We start from the raw sequence: 17,955 nt of genomic DNA on the forward strand, positions 1-17,955 counted from the left end.
GTAAATATTCAAATTCGCCACCGTTGTGTTTATTAATTTTAATAAAGTGGCGAATGAGAGTAAAAAAACAATGTAAAACATGTGTATTTTTTTCCATTATTTGCCTGGTCATTAAAAATACGGTTATTGTGAACCTTTTTATGCAACATACCTACATACAATTGATTTTGGTTGCGTCTGCTCTAGCTTCGATTCGTGACGGGTTTCGGACGTGGAGACCCGATGCACTGAATGCTTTTGAGGCGCCCCCACCATAAAAAATTAAATTAAAACCATCAACCTAGGACAAAATACAACAATGTGTTTCTTTCATAGAATCACATTCATTAAATAAAAATAATTATTATTGAAAATTACATATTAGTGATTTATTTATATGTTTGCTATAGGTATTGTTATAGGTTCATCTGCTAGTTAATTGCAGGTATTTTGGTATGCTTTCGGTAATATTTTATAGGTAGGTGCTTAATTTCTAAAAAAATGTTTTCAAGATTTTGGTATAGTTTAATAATTGTATGACTAGTTTAAACTGTCTCCAGACCCCTTTTAAGTCTTCTGACGAATCGATTGCGTCATCTGCGTTAAAGACAGTCACCACTGGCATCAATCCCTTATTATATTATAATTATTGGTCCTGGGCACTGTTTATAATATGTCTGTCCAAACAACGTCTTATAGATATCCTGAGATAGCTGCAGCTTTATTTAATTGCCATTTAATTTCACTACTAATTAGGTCTTGGTGTGGGCGCGCAATAATATCATAATTCCAAAAATTAGCTACCAACTTTAATCAAAATAAGTCTATTGAATTTTGGAAAAGTTTCAAGTAGTTATATTATAATAGTGTATTTTTTGTATTTTTCCAGATCGCAGGGCGGTATGAAGAGCGGTTCGGGGTCTCCGGGCGGCGCCTTGGGCCGGTCGGGCGCTCCGTCCGCGTCGAAAGGGGGCGGCAAGATAGCGGGGCTGTACGACCTCGAGGAGACGCTCGGCAGCGGGCACTTTGCCGTGGTGAAGCTGGCCAGGCACGTCTTCACCGGGGAGAAGGTCGCCGTTAAAGTGATCGATAAGACCAAGCTGGATGAAGTGTCCAGGGCGCATCTCTTCCAAGAGGTAAATGAGTAAATCATATTATACTGACTCAATAAAGAACAAATAATACTAATATCATTATTCAGTAGTCATCGTAGAGCCATGCCCACATGGTGTTGCAAAGTGACCCAAACTGCTTTGCAGCACCGTGGCTTCGTCCTTAGCTTGTTGTTGATTTATATGTTTACTTTATAGTTTATAGTAACCAGGGCTTCGAACCGTTATTTTTTTCATTTCGGTTTTCGTCCCGAAAAAAATATCGGATTTTCCGGTTTTCGGTTCAGCTGCGAGTGATTATTTTTACGCCAACGTCAACTGAAGTGGGGAGTAAGATCGTGTTAACGCGCGTTTTTGAACATGTACTGAACCGAAAAAAACGTTTTTTTCCCCGATTCAGTTCCGGTTCTAGTTTCGATAAAAATTACGGTTTTTTCAGTTTTTTGGTTCAATTCCGATTCGAAGCCCTGATAGTAATGATGAAAGTGTCCTTTGTTTTTTCAAGTAAAGTAGGTGGAATTTAATATTTTTTTTTCATTCGAATATACACGAGATTTAAAAGTTAAGATTCGTTTTTATCAAAAATACATAGTTATGAAAACTATATCCTATCCTAAAAGTTCATTTTTTCTACTATGTAGGTTTTTCATAATTATGTATTTTTAGAAGTCAATTTATTTTTTAAATGTGCAAATAATTGTTTAAAAAAATAGGTACTCATGTAATTCTCAATGTCACTGACATTAAGAAATTTTCTTTTTCAAAGTATGCAGTGGAATTACCACAAAAATGATTATCGGAATTATGCAGGGATGGGTGACTTTTTGGCAAGTGATACTCAACCTTTTAATTGATAGGGCCAATTCCGATCCGCATAGGATACAGGTGTCACAGATAATGATCGGTATCTCTTAGTGGACACTATTTTTCTACTGTACTAAACGCAATCATATTAAAAATCCCATTAATGTTTTTCGACGTCTTTTTCTAGGTGAGATGCATGAAACTTGTGCAACATCCAAACGTTGTGCGGTTATATGAGGTGATTGATACTCAAACCAAATTGTACCTGATATTAGAGCTGGGAGATGGGGGAGACCTTTATGACTACATTATGAGACATGAATCGGGATTGTCGGAAGACCTTGCCAGAGATTATTTTAGACAGATTGTGCGTGCCATATCATATTGCCACAGGTACATACACATACCTTACCTTACAACATATTTCATTATATCATTTAAGGTGATGCATCAGTGAAACGTCAAATAATTTTCAACTGTAGGCGCGACGAAATTTTGGACTCGCTCGCATTCAGTGAGAGAATGTCGAGCCAGAAACACGTCACTTTGCTGCGTGATGGCGACGGGTCAATTAATTCTAAAATCGTGTAAAGATGACTAAAAACGTTACCCATTTACTTTAAAAAGAAAACATGTCAATGAATATATTATTATTGTTACTAATAGAACAATAAACAGAACATAAAATGGACGTATGTTGGATTTATATGACAAATAATATTTCGTTTGACAGGCGTCATTTTCACCCGCCACCCGCAATCCGCGCATCGCCTAGCAACGATCTTTTTAGACCGTGCCTCAACTAATGCATGGCCTTAACACATTATTTCACATATTATTATAAAAATTGTCTTTTGACTTTTTTTATTCTAAGTTAGAACAGATAGACGACTTCATACATTTTAAAAATGCTTTGGACACATTTAAAAAAAAATATTTGTGATAAATTGCTGTCCATTTTATCTCAAAATGATTCAATATTCTAGTTTTATCCATACACAAAAGTATCTGGGTTTTTTGATAAACTTAGACACAGCATAACATACAAAATTTCAATGTACATAATGTCGGGGTGTCATATTTAAGTGGAGAACATTTGTGTAAATGAGTACACGAATGCGAATTTGCAATATGTGATTTTATGGTAATGTGAGTTAACTTTTTAATAACAGTCTACAACCATATTGACCTGTGTTAAATTTGTATGAACATCATTTTCATACTAAATGTATTACAAATGACAGCACTTTCATTTTTCATGTGCTGTATTCCATATAATAATTCAAAATATTATTCATAAAATAATCTAAACATGCAAATAATTCATTATGTATCCAAAACAAGTGATTGCAATTAGTATGAAATCATTTTTCTTTTTCAACATACTAATTGTTTGTTTATCAATAATTGAGGCCTTAAAAACATTTTGCAATGTTTTAAATTTAAATCATTGATGAACACGCAAATATTATGAGTCAAATATTTTTTGCAAGTGTGGAATGATAATATTTATTATTAACATATTAATTTAGTTTTTCTGTTGTTATTTATCATATAAAATAATTATAATATCTTGTTGGAAAAATCCTTATGCTTTTAAATGTTGTAACAGTTAATTATTATTCATGCACCATATCTGTAAAGACTGGCCTACAATAGCAGGATTAAACCTTGTTTGTAAGTCACAAGGTCGACTGTGGCAATGAACCATCCAAAAAAATAAAAAATGTTGAAACAGTCAAAATAATTTATTAGCTAATGCCCACATTAAAAGTGTTTATTTGCTCCTGTGACTGTAGTTTACAATCAGTTGTTTAACAACAATTCATTCAAGATCCTGTCATATAAATAGAATATGAAGCTCGCAATTTATTTCTAAATCTGTTTTAATGATCATATAGCAATAAATAGTATCAGTACGAATTAAGGCCCCAGGTGCCGTTTGAAGGTTGAAAATAAAAAGAATAGGGGTAATTAGTGAAGACATTTACTTCTTGTTAAAACTGAAACGTGCACCATTGAGGCGATTTAAGATTTAAATAGTTTTGTAGAATATTAATTGTGATTTGTGATATATTGATTATATAGAAAGTATAAAGCAACATTATAATTAATTTGTGGTAGATGGACGGCAAGACTTGGAAAAAGCATGGTGATGGATAGAAAACGCGTTTTTAAAAGTAATATTTTTAATTATGTTGAGTTTTATCAGATTGTGCTTGATTCAAATTTAAGGATGTTCGGGACTCTAAAAATTGAAGTGAAATCGTTTAAAAATCAACAAAACGCATTTAAATAAGAAATGTTTGCGTTTTCCAAAATGTCATAGGATAATAATATAAAGAGATACTTATAGTAAAACTTACAAGCGTTGTTGATTTTAAATTTTGAATATCTACATGCTTTTTTTTGATGAAAGTGGAAATAATCACAAACCATCTTTTTATTGGCTTTTACACGTTTCAGAGCTTAATGCTGTTAATCTGCGTATATACAAGTTTATTATTTTTGTATGCAAGAGTAAATACTCTGGGAATACTTTCGAAATGAAAAATGTTATTTTATAATAATACAAAATAATATGCTTACTTATAGATATAGCATTTGGTATCTGGAAATATTTGAGAATATTTATAAAAATGTGTATGCAATACTGAATATACATAATATATTAAACAAAATCCCTATTACAGATTACACGTTGTTCATCGGGATTTGAAACCGGAGAACGTAGTATTCTTTCGAAAATTGGGCATCGTGAAACTCACCGACTTTGGATTCAGTAATAAATTCTGCCCCGGACAAAAACTGGAGACGTCGTGCGGCAGCCTGGCGTATTCGGCGCCCGAGATATTGCTGGGTGACTCGTACGACGCTCCCGCTGTGGACGTGTGGTCTTTGGGAGTCATCCTGTACATGCTGGTCTGCGGCCATGCTCCCTTTCACGAAGCCAATGACAGCGAGACCCTCACCATGATTATGGATTGCAAATATGTTATACCCCAGCATGTGTCATCCGAATGCAAAAGGTAATGGACCGATTTAGTATCCCGATGCCAGTTTTAAAAAGAAATGTCAGTTTTAAGAAAAGAATTTATACTATAAATAGAAGGAGCCTTATACGCTATTTCTGTTGACATTTGAAATTATTTAGCAAATCGCACAAAGCATATTCACGTTGGTAAACTCTACAAATATTAACATCTCTCATTTGCTATTCCGATTTAATAGCTGCCATTTTTATGTTCATCGTGATTACTACTTACTCGAGTGTAGTTAGTTATCGACGGTTTTACACACATTTTATGGCATTTTTCATATACCTACATAATAATGCCAAAGTTTTCTGCCCTGCAAATTGTCAAATAGATGTCAGCAGTTAGTAGTGTCAAGTTTTCTGAAAATTAAACTGTAATGTGAAGTCACTCGTAACTAACTTGATTGGTGGACCAGAGATCTTTTTTTGTTTCATTTTGTTAATACATTTAGCTCCTCCATCTCTGTAGATACGGTTTTTTACACCTAACGTTAATTATATTAATATATTACTAGACTTTTCGTAAATGATTTGATGTGTATGAATTTCTGTGGATAGGAGCTGATTTCGAAGTATTAAATGATTTGGTAATTTATAGCATGTTTGCCTGATGTTTTGTACAGCTTTCCACTTCTTAGATATATTCATGAAAAAAAATCCTTTGCAGTTGCCTCAGGGCTTACGGATCGCATGCACTGTCATGTTTATTGAGTCAAGTTTACCTTGAATGACTATGATGTACTTTTAATATCATATAAGTAATTATTATTAAAAACATGGAAGATAAATCAATTTGACAGATAAAGAGAAAAACTTAAAAAACAAAAACACATCAAAAGAAGCACTCTTTCTTATATTGTGAATATTTCAATTAAAGTATCTAAACATTTATTTGATTTCCAGCTTGATCGGGCGAATGCTGGTTAGACAACCGGAAAAGAGAGCATCATTATCCCAAATCTCATCCGATCCGTGGGTCCAAGTGGTCAATTCGAGCACGGTAAACAACTCCCCCGAAGGTCCCACGGAAGATAACCTGCCGCTGGTGTCGAGGCAGCAGCTCAGTGATGAGGACCACACTATCATTGTCCAGAAGATGGTGAACGGCCAGATAGCAAGCAAGGAACAGATCCTGGAAGGTCTGGAGAAGAATGAGTACAATCATGTCACTGCTACCTATTATTTGCTCGCTGAGAGGAAATTACGAGCCGAGAGGTGGGTTGTCCTTTATTAATTACAGTGGTGTAACAAATTACTTAATGAACATACATAATTTTGAAAAACACTTCTGAGAAAATATATTATAACCAATAGAAAAAATCTTTTTGAAAAAAGTAAGACACCCAGCAGGAATCTAACCTGCATCTCTTGGGTTTGCGTCCCGTGCACATTGTCCACTATGCTACTAGGTGACATACTAATTACGACAAATTCTAACTATTGGCCTTTATAATACCTGCTCATCAGCGCTCTTCCAAATCAAGCTACTATTGGCAATCGGTTTTTGTTTATTAAATCAAAGTAGGTACCTACTACTTTAATTACTAACCGACATCACGGATCTCTCCAATATTTTATGTTGTAACTTACTCGAACTTGCTAATATTTTTTAATTAACTATTTCTTGTATTCAACAAATATATTTTGAAGAGAACGAAGTGTTTTTCAAAATTATGTATGTTCAATAGTTAGAATGGTACATTCTTAAATTTTGTGAATTATTCGTTGAATAAAAGAAATCGTTTATTAATAATTACTTAATGTTACAGAATTAACACGATTGATTGAAAGTTATGTTTTTTTCTAGTTATCGATATTTGCCAAGGGCCAAGGCCATCGTTTTATTATTCTTAGTTTTGAGGGACTTTCCACAACAATCTTAAAGCATTGTATAGTTTTTTATTTAATAATAAAAAAAATATATATAGGTATATAATACAGTAAAACCTCGTTAATACGAATTCCATGGGACCAAAAATCGAAAAAATAATCTAATTACGAATTACGAAATGTATGGGGGAAAAATATTGAAATTTTGAATTTTTTTTTTGTTTTCAATAATTTTGTTTCCGATCATAGATGTGCCTACCGAAATGGGTCATAAAATGTCAGGATTATTTTTATTAACTTCATAAAATAAGTAATTTTTGATGTTTTAAGAAAAGGCTATCACAATTTTCAATGATTGGCTCATGAAATATTGTACTTTATTACGATTTATTGAATATTTTTATATGCCAGGGACTCTGAAATCATTTCGAATTACGAAATTTGAATTAAAGGTATGGTTTTATATGAAAATAAAGTTCAAGGGACTTTTTTTTCGGGAAAATTTCGAATTATCAGTGTTCTTACTAACGAGGTTTTACTGTATATTCTTTTTAACTACATTTAACTAATACTACATAAATTAATTTTTGACTACAACAGGTCATGAGGCCCAATGATAGTAATGTCGTGAAACAACAGTGTAGTACCTACTACGTAATTGAAAACACCCAGGCTGTGAGAATATTACATAAATGTATTGTGACCAATGGCGGCTGGTCTAACATACAAGTGCACTGCACTGCTTGCATTTTTTTGGAACATCGTTGATCATTTTTCTTCATAATTTTACAATATTATCACTCACTTATTGTAGTGCGAACTATAGCTAATATCAGTCACTATCCATCGCATACGTCATTTGAGCGGAGATCGACTGCGCTCTTACAAATATTTAATTTAGGTAAAATTAACACTTAAGCCATTTAAAACATCGGAAACCCTGTAAATAGTTTTCGTCATGAGTCACTGCTCAATATCAGTCATAGATTGCTAAACAGATCTTGCAACTCCACCGAAAGCAATTTTGGGAACCACCGGCTGCCACTGATTGTAACCTCACCGGAATTGAACCCGGAGCCCCCGGATGAGAAGTTAATGACACAGACCGGATGACAATGAATATGTTTACATTGAGCTTATGCTTTGTTTCAATTTTGTAGGCAGGAACATATAGTTGTAAAAAGACCGGAAGTACTAGGAGTTGGCGGCATGGCGGGCATGGTGGCCACATCGGACGGGGGCAAAGGGATCGGGGACAGCCGTCTGAACCGACTGATGGTTCCTTCGCAACCCGCCGCTGGACTGCTGGCTGTTCCCAGAACACCTGGGGACGTGCCACAGGTAATTAGATTTATAATGTTTTAATTGCCTATTATATTTGCAATTAAAGTTTTATGTATTTTTTAAGTTATTGATGAATAGAAAAAAACTCAATTCAAATTGCAGAATTGAGTAAGCAGAATATTTGTTTACACATTACAGTAACACAATAATATTAGTATGTATGTATGTAGGTATAAGTAACAACATCGGAGGCGTTAACTGTTTATAGTCCATTTACTGCGATATTGTGTTTATTCAGACACTTGAATGACATTTATATAATCTTTTGCAAGCTTGCATGTTAGCGATACTGATACTGTTAGCAGAGTGACAAGCGAGTGTTACCACAGTACCCCTTGTAGTTAAATAAATGCTTTCATGATTAATATGAGATATCCACCCGTATTTATTATGTCACTTTATTATACTCTTTTTTTATGTATAGTTTATACAATTTTTGCAAAGTTTCCTAATAATATCTGTCAAATTGTCTTTTATTGCAATCGCAGATAGTTTTTACATGTCTTTGATGCCTAACAAAATATCATTTATTATTAAATTCTTTGTAAAAGTATTTGAAAAATAGTAAAATACCTGCTTTTATTAAAGTTTTACTGTGAAATTTTTGTGCATAATTTAATGTGTTTTACTTGTTTGTAAACAGCGTGCACGCAAGTGCAGCATAGTGAGGGAAGAAGAAGATGACGAGGAAGGCTCGAGCGCAGGAAGAAGAGGGTCCAGGTCGGAGGGCCGTCTCCATCTCGCTCTGCAGGAGAGGATCCCTCCCACGCCGCACCCTCCCAATATTAACAATTCCAATTACCCCTCCGCCTCGGGTGGTCTGCCTTCCACTCAACCTCATCATTCGAAAGTACCCCACGTAGTCGATCCCAGAAACAATCTGGCCTCTGCCATCAATAAGGTTTGTGTTTTTTTTTATTTCAACAGTTACATTCTGCATGTAAGGAGAATTTACATAAAATATGACATATGCGTAAACTTTCTATTGGAGTGTGCAATTGATTAATAATTTGTAAGAGTTTCCTACATTTCGCATTCTATATTTGCCTTGATATATGTTTATTTTTATGATGGCTTAATACTATTATTATATAATATATATACACCTATACATATTATATATCAGGGTTGGCGAACCTTTTTACGTATGCATGCCAAAATTTCCCAAATAATATTTTTCGACTGTGACGTGCCAAGCATTCATGACGAAAAAAGTTTTTTAAAAAAATGTTTTTAAGAATTCTATTAAAAAGTTTAAAAATTACAACTGAGTTCTTGATATTTTATCTTTCATCGTATTTCTAGCCAAAGGCATATCTTTTATTCTTTGATTTTTTTCCCTTGTTTTAAAATTAGTGAAAGAGATTGTGGAGGCATTTAAACCACTCTTCTTTCATATTATATTCTCCATCACTGAACGGTTTTCCATTTTTAGAGATTATGTTTGAGGCAAAATAACAAGCAGTCATTATATTTGAATGACTGCCGATAATTAATTTCATAAGGTTTGTTGATTGAATATTTTTATTTTTAATTCCCCGGTCCTAAGGACCGACCTATGCAATTAATTGTATATTTACATTAAACGTATTGATTATTCTTGAACAGGATTTGCCTGCAATTTTGAATACAATGCGATTTGTCATTTATGCATTAATTTCGTCATTTCCGTTTGCGCATCGATTGGTGAACATAATATGAAAAACCGAAGAAAATAGGCATGGCTATATCGTTATTATTTTTAAATATTATATAAGTACTCGTAAGTATGTACTAATTAATACCTTTAAGAACTCACGTGCATATAGGTGGAGTCCTTCATTTCGGGTATTTTTTTGGGATGAGAGAGACATTTCATATGGGCTTCGAGTTATACATTGTATTGAATTAAATTGATAACAAAAATTTTTAGGTAGAAAGTTGTCTGCGCAGACATGTTTATTCATCGAAAAACATTGGGCATTTACACACGGGAGATAAACATTGATTCAGTATAACTAAGGTAAATTTTGATGGTTATAGGACATATTTTTTTATATGCTAAAAGCGTTAGATTGGCGTGAGTTATTCAGTGTAGTTCAGGGGAGGTTGATTCACGATGAGCACATGATAATTAGTTTGGCATATCGGGTAATAACACCATAAGACTAAGGGCACATTCATTGGGATGCGGGTGATTACATAATTTAAATGCTCGTACTCTCATCCGCGCGTGACGGGGCACGTCTTTTTCGTGTTATCCGCTCTCCATGGTAGGTTTTTAACTAACTGATTTTTGAAATATCTAAATCTCCTAAGGGAAAGGGGTACTTACAAGCGGAAGGTGCAGAGTTTAGGGACAGAAAATGGCCTTGGGCGCAGGGCAGGTACTCGAAGATCGCCTCTCGCAGACATCGTTTGCGAAATGTTATTTATTTTATAATATTGTTCGTAAGGTAGGGCTGGTCAACTTTTGTCAGGGGTGTTTTGATATTGAGCTAAGGTTTGTGATATGAAATTGTGGACATTTTTATGGAGAAGGGTTTTATTTGGTGATAGTACTTATAATTATATTTATTTGTAAAATCTTTTTATATAAAAAAAAACATTTTTTAAAATATATAAAATGGTATTTTCTTTTCTCTTCAAAATGAAACATTCACGTGCCATGCAAAATCATCTCGCGTGCCATATGTCCGCCATCCCTGTTATGTATAATGGCAAATACAGAACGCTAAATGTTGCAATTTCTCAAAACTCCAATACAGGCGGCCCTCAAAATGTGTACGAATGTTCGAAAGTAGAGCAATGTAAAAAAAAACATCAAAAAGTGTGCTTTAAGACATTTATTTATCAATATATTATAATAAAGTTTACGAGGCATATTAGCAATCAGGTGTTTTCTTTATAAACTTGTCAAGAGATAGTTGAATAGTGAATATATACCACCCTTATTTTTCTTTTCTTGATAAAGTAATTTAATATAATGTAGAACCTCATATTATATTTGTCGAATAAGCCTTTATTTGCTTGAAATTCATGGTAGAATCTTCTTTTAATCGAGTCTTCCAATCCCCATGCAAACTAAGAGCCTTAGCTTGAATAATTTAAAAACTCCGAGACATCTTTTTGATATTGATCATCATCAATCCATGATGACAAAGATCTTTCCAATTCATCCATCACTATGCCGTGTCTTTTGGAAACAATCCACAATTTTGAACATAATATAATCTAGTTTTTCAAAATTTAACATATTATCATAGACCGGCTCGGCTTATATTGTACAAACGGCAGATTCTAGCAAAAAATTCACCGCTTTCAGAATGCCTAATTATATCCATCTTTGTCTCGATCGTATGAAGTTTATGAGTCCTTAATTTCTTTTTGCCCGTATCAGCACTGCAGTTTCTCTGTTTCTCACTCATGTTTATAAAATGTGTAGGGGTGAAATATTTACACAAACAAATAAACTGACAATACGCACAACATATTGGCACGCGTCCTAACGCAAGGCTAAACTTGTGTGTTTGTGCTAAACAACAAAAATCTAAATTTTAAGAAATGTACGAAATAGCAAATTGTACGAAAGTAGAATATACAAAAGTCGAGGGCCGCCTCTAGAAAGTTTACCGAATATATTTCACTATAGATATAATCATATTTTTTATTAAAATTATAGACAAAAAAAAATTCAAACGACATTTACAATTTATTACTTCATGGAATTCATATATTTTATATAATCATGAAAATAAATGTTGATTTCCGGAATGAGAAAAGATAGGGCATAATAATGATATAGATTGTTCAGAATAAACTAGCAAAGATACCCCAAATTAATGACAAATAATGACATGACGTTTACAAGGCATGTCTTGATAGTTATTCTCGTATATGAGTCGTATAGTTCATATATATGATAAGTCCACATATTTTCATTTAATAACTTATGAAAACCTATGATTGAATTTATTTTATGGTGGTTTGTTGTTTTTATACAAATATTCACAATGAAATTAATCGTTTTCGTAGCAGTAAAGGAGAAATTGACTAAACGATGATGGACTTATCGGCATTTGAAGCTAACTGTCATCGTATTTAGGAACCCAGTAGGTGTGACTTATCGGTCTTTGTTTCTCAACACTACAGATAAGTGGTTGACAAGTATAGGGTAAATAAAAAACAATTATTATTTCAATAAATACAAAAATAATTTGTTAGAATGATTTCAATCATTGGCGATTTGAGAATTATTGTCAGTAAAATAAAAATCGTATTTTTTTAAAATTTATTTTTTATGATAAAACCTAATACATTTGAATGAATCGAACATAAGTTTTGTCTTCTTTTCATCTAATAAACAAATAACTATTAAAATTAAATCAAAAAAATATTAACATGGTTACGTAACTTTAAAAAGTTTTTTAGGTAAGTGATAGAAAAAGATACACAAATGTAAAAAAAAAAGAAGTTAATTACCATCTTCGCTCCTAAGCAAAGCATATGAACCTCCACAGAGTGAAGGTTATATCGACCCTTAATCGGCAGAACAACGTAAGCGACAATTCATAAATTTTAGAGGAGAAGGTTTTTTTTAAATTATTTCCATAATTAGTTCCAAAAATGAATTCTGTTAATGTGGTTAATAATAATTGGTTACTGCCTATACGGAAATTATAAAACAATTGCATTAGTGCTTTTAGTTTTCGAGATAGTGGCGGTAACGCTGTTTTGCTTATGTCTATGACACGATATTTTTTCCAGGCATGTCGCTTACGCTATATGGCGTAGTCGTTTTTATTTATAAATTTCATGCTAATTATCATCACAGGGCATTACTAATTAAGTATTAAAATAAATAACATAAGCACCCATTTATTTTACGAAAGGGGACGTTGTTAAATAAATTAAAAATACTTTGACTTTTTAAATTAATATTTTTGCTTGTAGATACTTAATCACATATAGGTAAAATAAAAATAAATGGTTGGTATTTTTAAGGTTTCGCTTATATTATTAATATTATCAGGTATTGCTATTTTTCAAAATGAAATAGGTACGTATCTACTCGTACATAATTAAATATGGGGACCTACTAATTATGATAAAATAAAATTGTAATCAACTATTCAGTTTTACAAAAAAAAATATTGTCCCACATTTTTTAAGCAGTAATCGCTGTATTATCCTCATTCACATCTTCCTGATCGGATTCCGGTAAAGTATCTTCCAATGATAATCCATGTGGTAGTTTCACAAACTCATCCGTCATCTCTGAGGGATATTACATTTAACACAGAGACTTTTAAGATCGTTATACTGGATCTCCGATATTGGTGATTTAGCACTATACAGCAAGGGTGGCTGCGCTTAAAGCATCACAGCACTTGATCGGGATCTGATGACGTTTTCTAGGTCTAACAGTTTAGTCCTACTGTCACTAGAGTAGGTACAATATTTGGTAAGTTTTTTAAATTATGCCTTTCGTAATTCACCAAATTTAATTTTGAACTTTGAAGGAATGCAAGTAGCAGCGAAAGATTTCCAGTCACGGAATTCTGCATATGACATGATGACCTAGCGTTGGAAATGATGGTGGGTCATTCTGATAGTGCCTAAACTACTCTGAATATAAATGACTCAATTGTCGCATGAAGGGAATCGACCGGCATCGTAGTACGACCAGAGGGTCTATTCTATACTTATCGACCGCTAAAGTGATAGATATTATCAAACTTAGGGTAGGTTTATATAAAAGTGTTAGTACTTATTGCAACAATTATAATCAACGTATTGTAATTGTTACAATAAGTGCTAATTCTATAATACAAACCTACCCTAAGTTTGATAATATTTATCACTTTATCACTTTAGCGATCGATAAATACAGAATAGACCCACTGGTAATAGAAAATGTATTTCTATCAATTCAATGAAAGTTGAATTTTTCATAAAATAAGATAGCATACCCAGTGTTGACCGGTTCTTATTCTGACCAATCACAGTATAATAATTCCTTGATTTTTTCCCGCTTTGTCAGTCCTGTCCAAAGATTTGTGCATGATTGCTGAGATCTCATTACTGCCACGTTTACCATCAGTTTCACCCCATAAAAAGCAATATCCATTATTTGTTCCACTTTCGTAGATACTTTCATTATAGTATGCGTATTTCGACTAGGGAGTGTTTAGCACCTTCTCGAGGTCAAAACTTGCGCACAAAATGTCATTGTGATTTTTACTTTTGGCCAGATCATTAAAGAACATCTCCTTGCATTTATCCTTTACGGTAAGGGGACATTTGTAAGAATCCATTTCAATTAGCCGAAGTCTCTCGTCACCAGACATATTTGTTACTTTCTCGCAAAAAGAACACTATTATCTTTTTTGGTAGATGAAAACCCAAGTTGAACTTACTGTCTATTAAATACGTTTCTGAAAACATTCCGAATCACGACATTAGTGGATTCATTCAAAGAATCCAAATTTTCAGTATAAATTTTATACTTATACATTTTTAACATTTCAAAAATCTACAGGAAGATACTATTCTTCGTAGATTATTCCGACAGTAGTGAGATGGAACGGCGGGTTATTATTGTTTAATAAACTCTATTACCAGGTTTATTTTATCTCAGCCAGTTTTACTAGACGGCGCGAGCTTTGCTCCCAAATCGGTTTTCGCACAACTCACTACCAGACGGACCACCGAATAAACCGTACCGTAGCTTACACTATCAAATAATGTCGGTTACGTTGTTTTGCTCTACTTTATAATGCGATACAAGTTAAAACGCTAAAAGGCACAGGCCCTAAAAAAATGTCACGCGATTGAGATCGGGCTCTAATATTTTTGTCACTTATGCGCTAGGTGATATTGAACAGTTCTCCATTTAAAACGTAATTTACCAAAAAGTGTCGCTTACGTTGTTCTGCCGATTAAGGGTCGATATTAACATACCCTTTTTTACGAGGAATGGTTGTTAGCCATTCGGCCCAAACCATTGGGCCCTTGCACTGGATCAAGCATACATTGAAAAAACAACGTGCACTTTTACACAAATGTACCTATTATGTATAATAATGACATTTATTTATGATCAATAATTTACTCACAATATCTTTTTAAATAAACGTCGTCCGAGTAATTTTTAACAGAAAAAAATTGTTATAAAAATAATCTTATTAAAAACTATTATTTGAAACGAGGAAAGTTTACAATCACACAGATTTCATTTTGTTAAGGTAGAGCAATTACAAAAAAGTACGGAAATAACTAAAATAAAAACAATTGTTTAATTCGAGGGAAATTCTCAACCACCCAGTATTTGCCAACATTCAATGCAAAATATTCGTATTTTAAATACCTTTGCCGATGATCCACATTCTTTTTCCATAATTCCTTATTGATGACCTGTTTCCTTGATGTATTTCCTTCCACTTTAGCAACATTCTGGGTAAGGTCAGACATTATTTCCTTGTATTTCTACTAAAAACTTGAGACACTTTTGATAAACAACACACCTCGCGAACTGCTACAACGGCTATGTTATTTGCAAATGCTCGATGCTAATTGGCTGTCTACAAGGTCGCATGGACTCATCGGCCCTTTGGAACAAACCGCACCGTGGACTTATCGCCACTCTCTTTTCATATGAATTTATCGCCGTTAGGAACTGATCAACATTTTATTAGTGTGGAGCGCTGCCGGTAGAAAAAATTGTCATCATTATCTCAATTTCGACTTAAAGTTGACTTATCGTATATAGGTACTATACGACTCATATAGAGATTGTAAAATGAGAATAGTATTATTTGTTTAGTACTTAAATAGTAAAATATAATTTTCGTTTATTAATAATATTGATTAATCTGTTTTTATCAAATAGGTGAATCTGGATGACGAGAATACTCGTTCGCGGCTGGGAAACGCTGGAATGGGGAGTTCTGCCGGTTGGATGGCATCCATGGGGAAGAAGAACCGCTTCGGGGAGCAGACCAGACCTAAGTCGGCGATCGAACAAAGCGGCCTCTCAGGGATGACCAAGAATCCGCTGCCCCTGCTGTGTGAGGACGACACCCCGCCCACCTTACACCCAGAAGGCTCCGCTACCATCAGCATCCCAGTAAGAAGGAGCCCCGCTGTTGAGCCCATCCCAGCACCTACGTACAAGACAGCTCCAGCGCCTATTCGTCCACCTAAGCACGCTTTCCAAATGCGGGCGGGTCCCGAGCTGCGGGATGAAGAAAGCAGCCGGGGTCCAGGGGGGCAACAGAGGCGTGCTAAATATCACAAAGGCCATCGAACGGCCAGCTGTAGCTCGTCGGATGCTTCAGATGAGGACTCCGAAGGGCGGAAAAAGCGGCCACCGAGGCCCGCTGCCGACCCCATTCGTAAGCCTGTTTCCCAGCGGAGGGACTCTCACGATGACTCCAGTGACTCACAGGAGCGTGGGGGTGCCGGAGGGGGTGGAGGGGATTCGTCAGGGAAAGGAGCACAGCCTGCAGCCGGGGGTGGCGGCGGATCTGTCGGTGAGGGGAACACGGGCGGCGGCGGGGGAGGTGGCCTCACTGGAAGGCGTCGAGGCGGAAGGAGGTCCGGAGAAACCAGGCTCAGGGAAAGTCAGTCGCTCAACAGGATAACCGAGGCGCAGGAGGCGGAAGCCGTCCCCGCCCGGCCAGCACCGCGCCCGCGGGGTTTCTTCCACCCGGGCAGGCTCTTTGGCCGTCGACCCCCTGCCCGCCCGCCGCCCGATGGGAAGGGCGGCTCCCCAGCCGCCCCACGTCCTCCTGATGAGATTTCCTCTGATTTTGCCGCGTCTCCGGCCCGACCGCCACGTGCACCGTCCGAAGAAAAGGAGAATTGCCCACGGCCGGCGGCGGTCGTAGAGAAGCGCCCGCCCAAAAAGGTACGTCTGCTGAGCAGATACTTTCGGGTGCACCGCAAGCTCTGCCTGCCTCGTCTTCCGGCCCCGCCAGCGTCAGCGGGGCAGGGTGGACGACTATACAAGGCGCAGTCGTGCGGAAGCATTGTGCGGGATAAGATCGCTTCAGCTGGCGCCTCCAGCCTTCTTCTGGTCAACGAGCTTTGCCGTGACCGCCCGCTCGTCGGGGACACCCATCGCGCCCGCATCGAATTAATCGCCGATGCTGCCCCTCTCGAGAGGCGGGGACCGCCACCGGGAGCCTGTCGGGTTCACCCGGGTGCCCTCGAATGCTGTGGGCCGTGTTGACGTGACATCCCGCCCGACGGTCCAGCCCGAATCCCCCGGGAGGCGTCCTCACAGAGGCCGCGTCCACACCCTCCGGGGGGCGCTAGTTGAATTTTTTTCATTCGCTCTCCCACGTGATAGTCCTTAGATAGTGCCAAATTTTATAACTGGACGCGGCCGTTCGAACCGTTTTCCCGTCGTCAAGAGCCGACGTCTCTTTAATCGTGACGGGACGATTGCGACTGATTAAGTGTTAATATTTTTTAAGCGGACTGGCCGTCCGCCCGCAAAGTCATCTCTCGCAGACCGTCTATGGGGTATGGGGGAGACACCGACACAATTCGTTTTAACTTATTTATTTAATAGTCATTTCACAGATCACAGTCTGGCAGATTTTAAACATTTATCGCGCTTCATCTGCATATTTGAGATTTAAGACTAGCTGATCTGAGAAATCACCCGAAAATATTTTAATTTATTGACACGTTCGTGTCCGCATTCATAGCGTCATCGAAAGAAAATAATATAATGTAGGTAATTATTTGTTCACGATTTTGTAATCTTTTGTAAATAGATTTATTATTTCCAGTCGCCGATTATTAGTGAAAGGCGACATTTGCCATTTTAAATGTTTAAATCTACTCTCTCCTGACGAT

At 36.0% G+C, this 17,955-nt stretch overlaps 1 protein-coding gene across 1 annotated transcript in view; it reads left to right on the top strand.

Moving 5' to 3' along the window:
* The window catches only part of Snrk (SNF related kinase), a 67,644-nt gene extending 50,178 nt beyond the window's left edge, over positions 1 to 17,466 (top strand). Inside the window, exons 2-8 of the mRNA XM_085959704.1 lie at positions 869 to 1,115; positions 2,083 to 2,288; positions 4,589 to 4,924; positions 5,836 to 6,147; positions 7,923 to 8,103; positions 8,750 to 9,007; positions 15,977 to 17,466. Coding sequence (XP_085815830.1) covers positions 882 to 1,115; positions 2,083 to 2,288; positions 4,589 to 4,924; positions 5,836 to 6,147; positions 7,923 to 8,103; positions 8,750 to 9,007; positions 15,977 to 17,320 — 2,871 coding nt within the window. The 5' untranslated portion in view covers positions 869 to 881 and the 3' untranslated portion in view covers positions 17,321 to 17,466. The remainder of the gene's footprint in view (positions 1 to 868; positions 1,116 to 2,082; positions 2,289 to 4,588; positions 4,925 to 5,835; positions 6,148 to 7,922; positions 8,104 to 8,749; positions 9,008 to 15,976) is intronic.
* Positions 17,467 to 17,955: the final 489 nt, after the last annotated feature.

This window comes from Rhyacophila brunnea, unplaced genomic scaffold, assembly GCF_057557595.1.
Source record: "Rhyacophila brunnea isolate RB1 unplaced genomic scaffold, BYU_Rbru_1.0 scaffold_9, whole genome shotgun sequence".
Taxonomy (NCBI): Eukaryota; Metazoa; Arthropoda; class Insecta; order Trichoptera; family Rhyacophilidae; genus Rhyacophila; species Rhyacophila brunnea.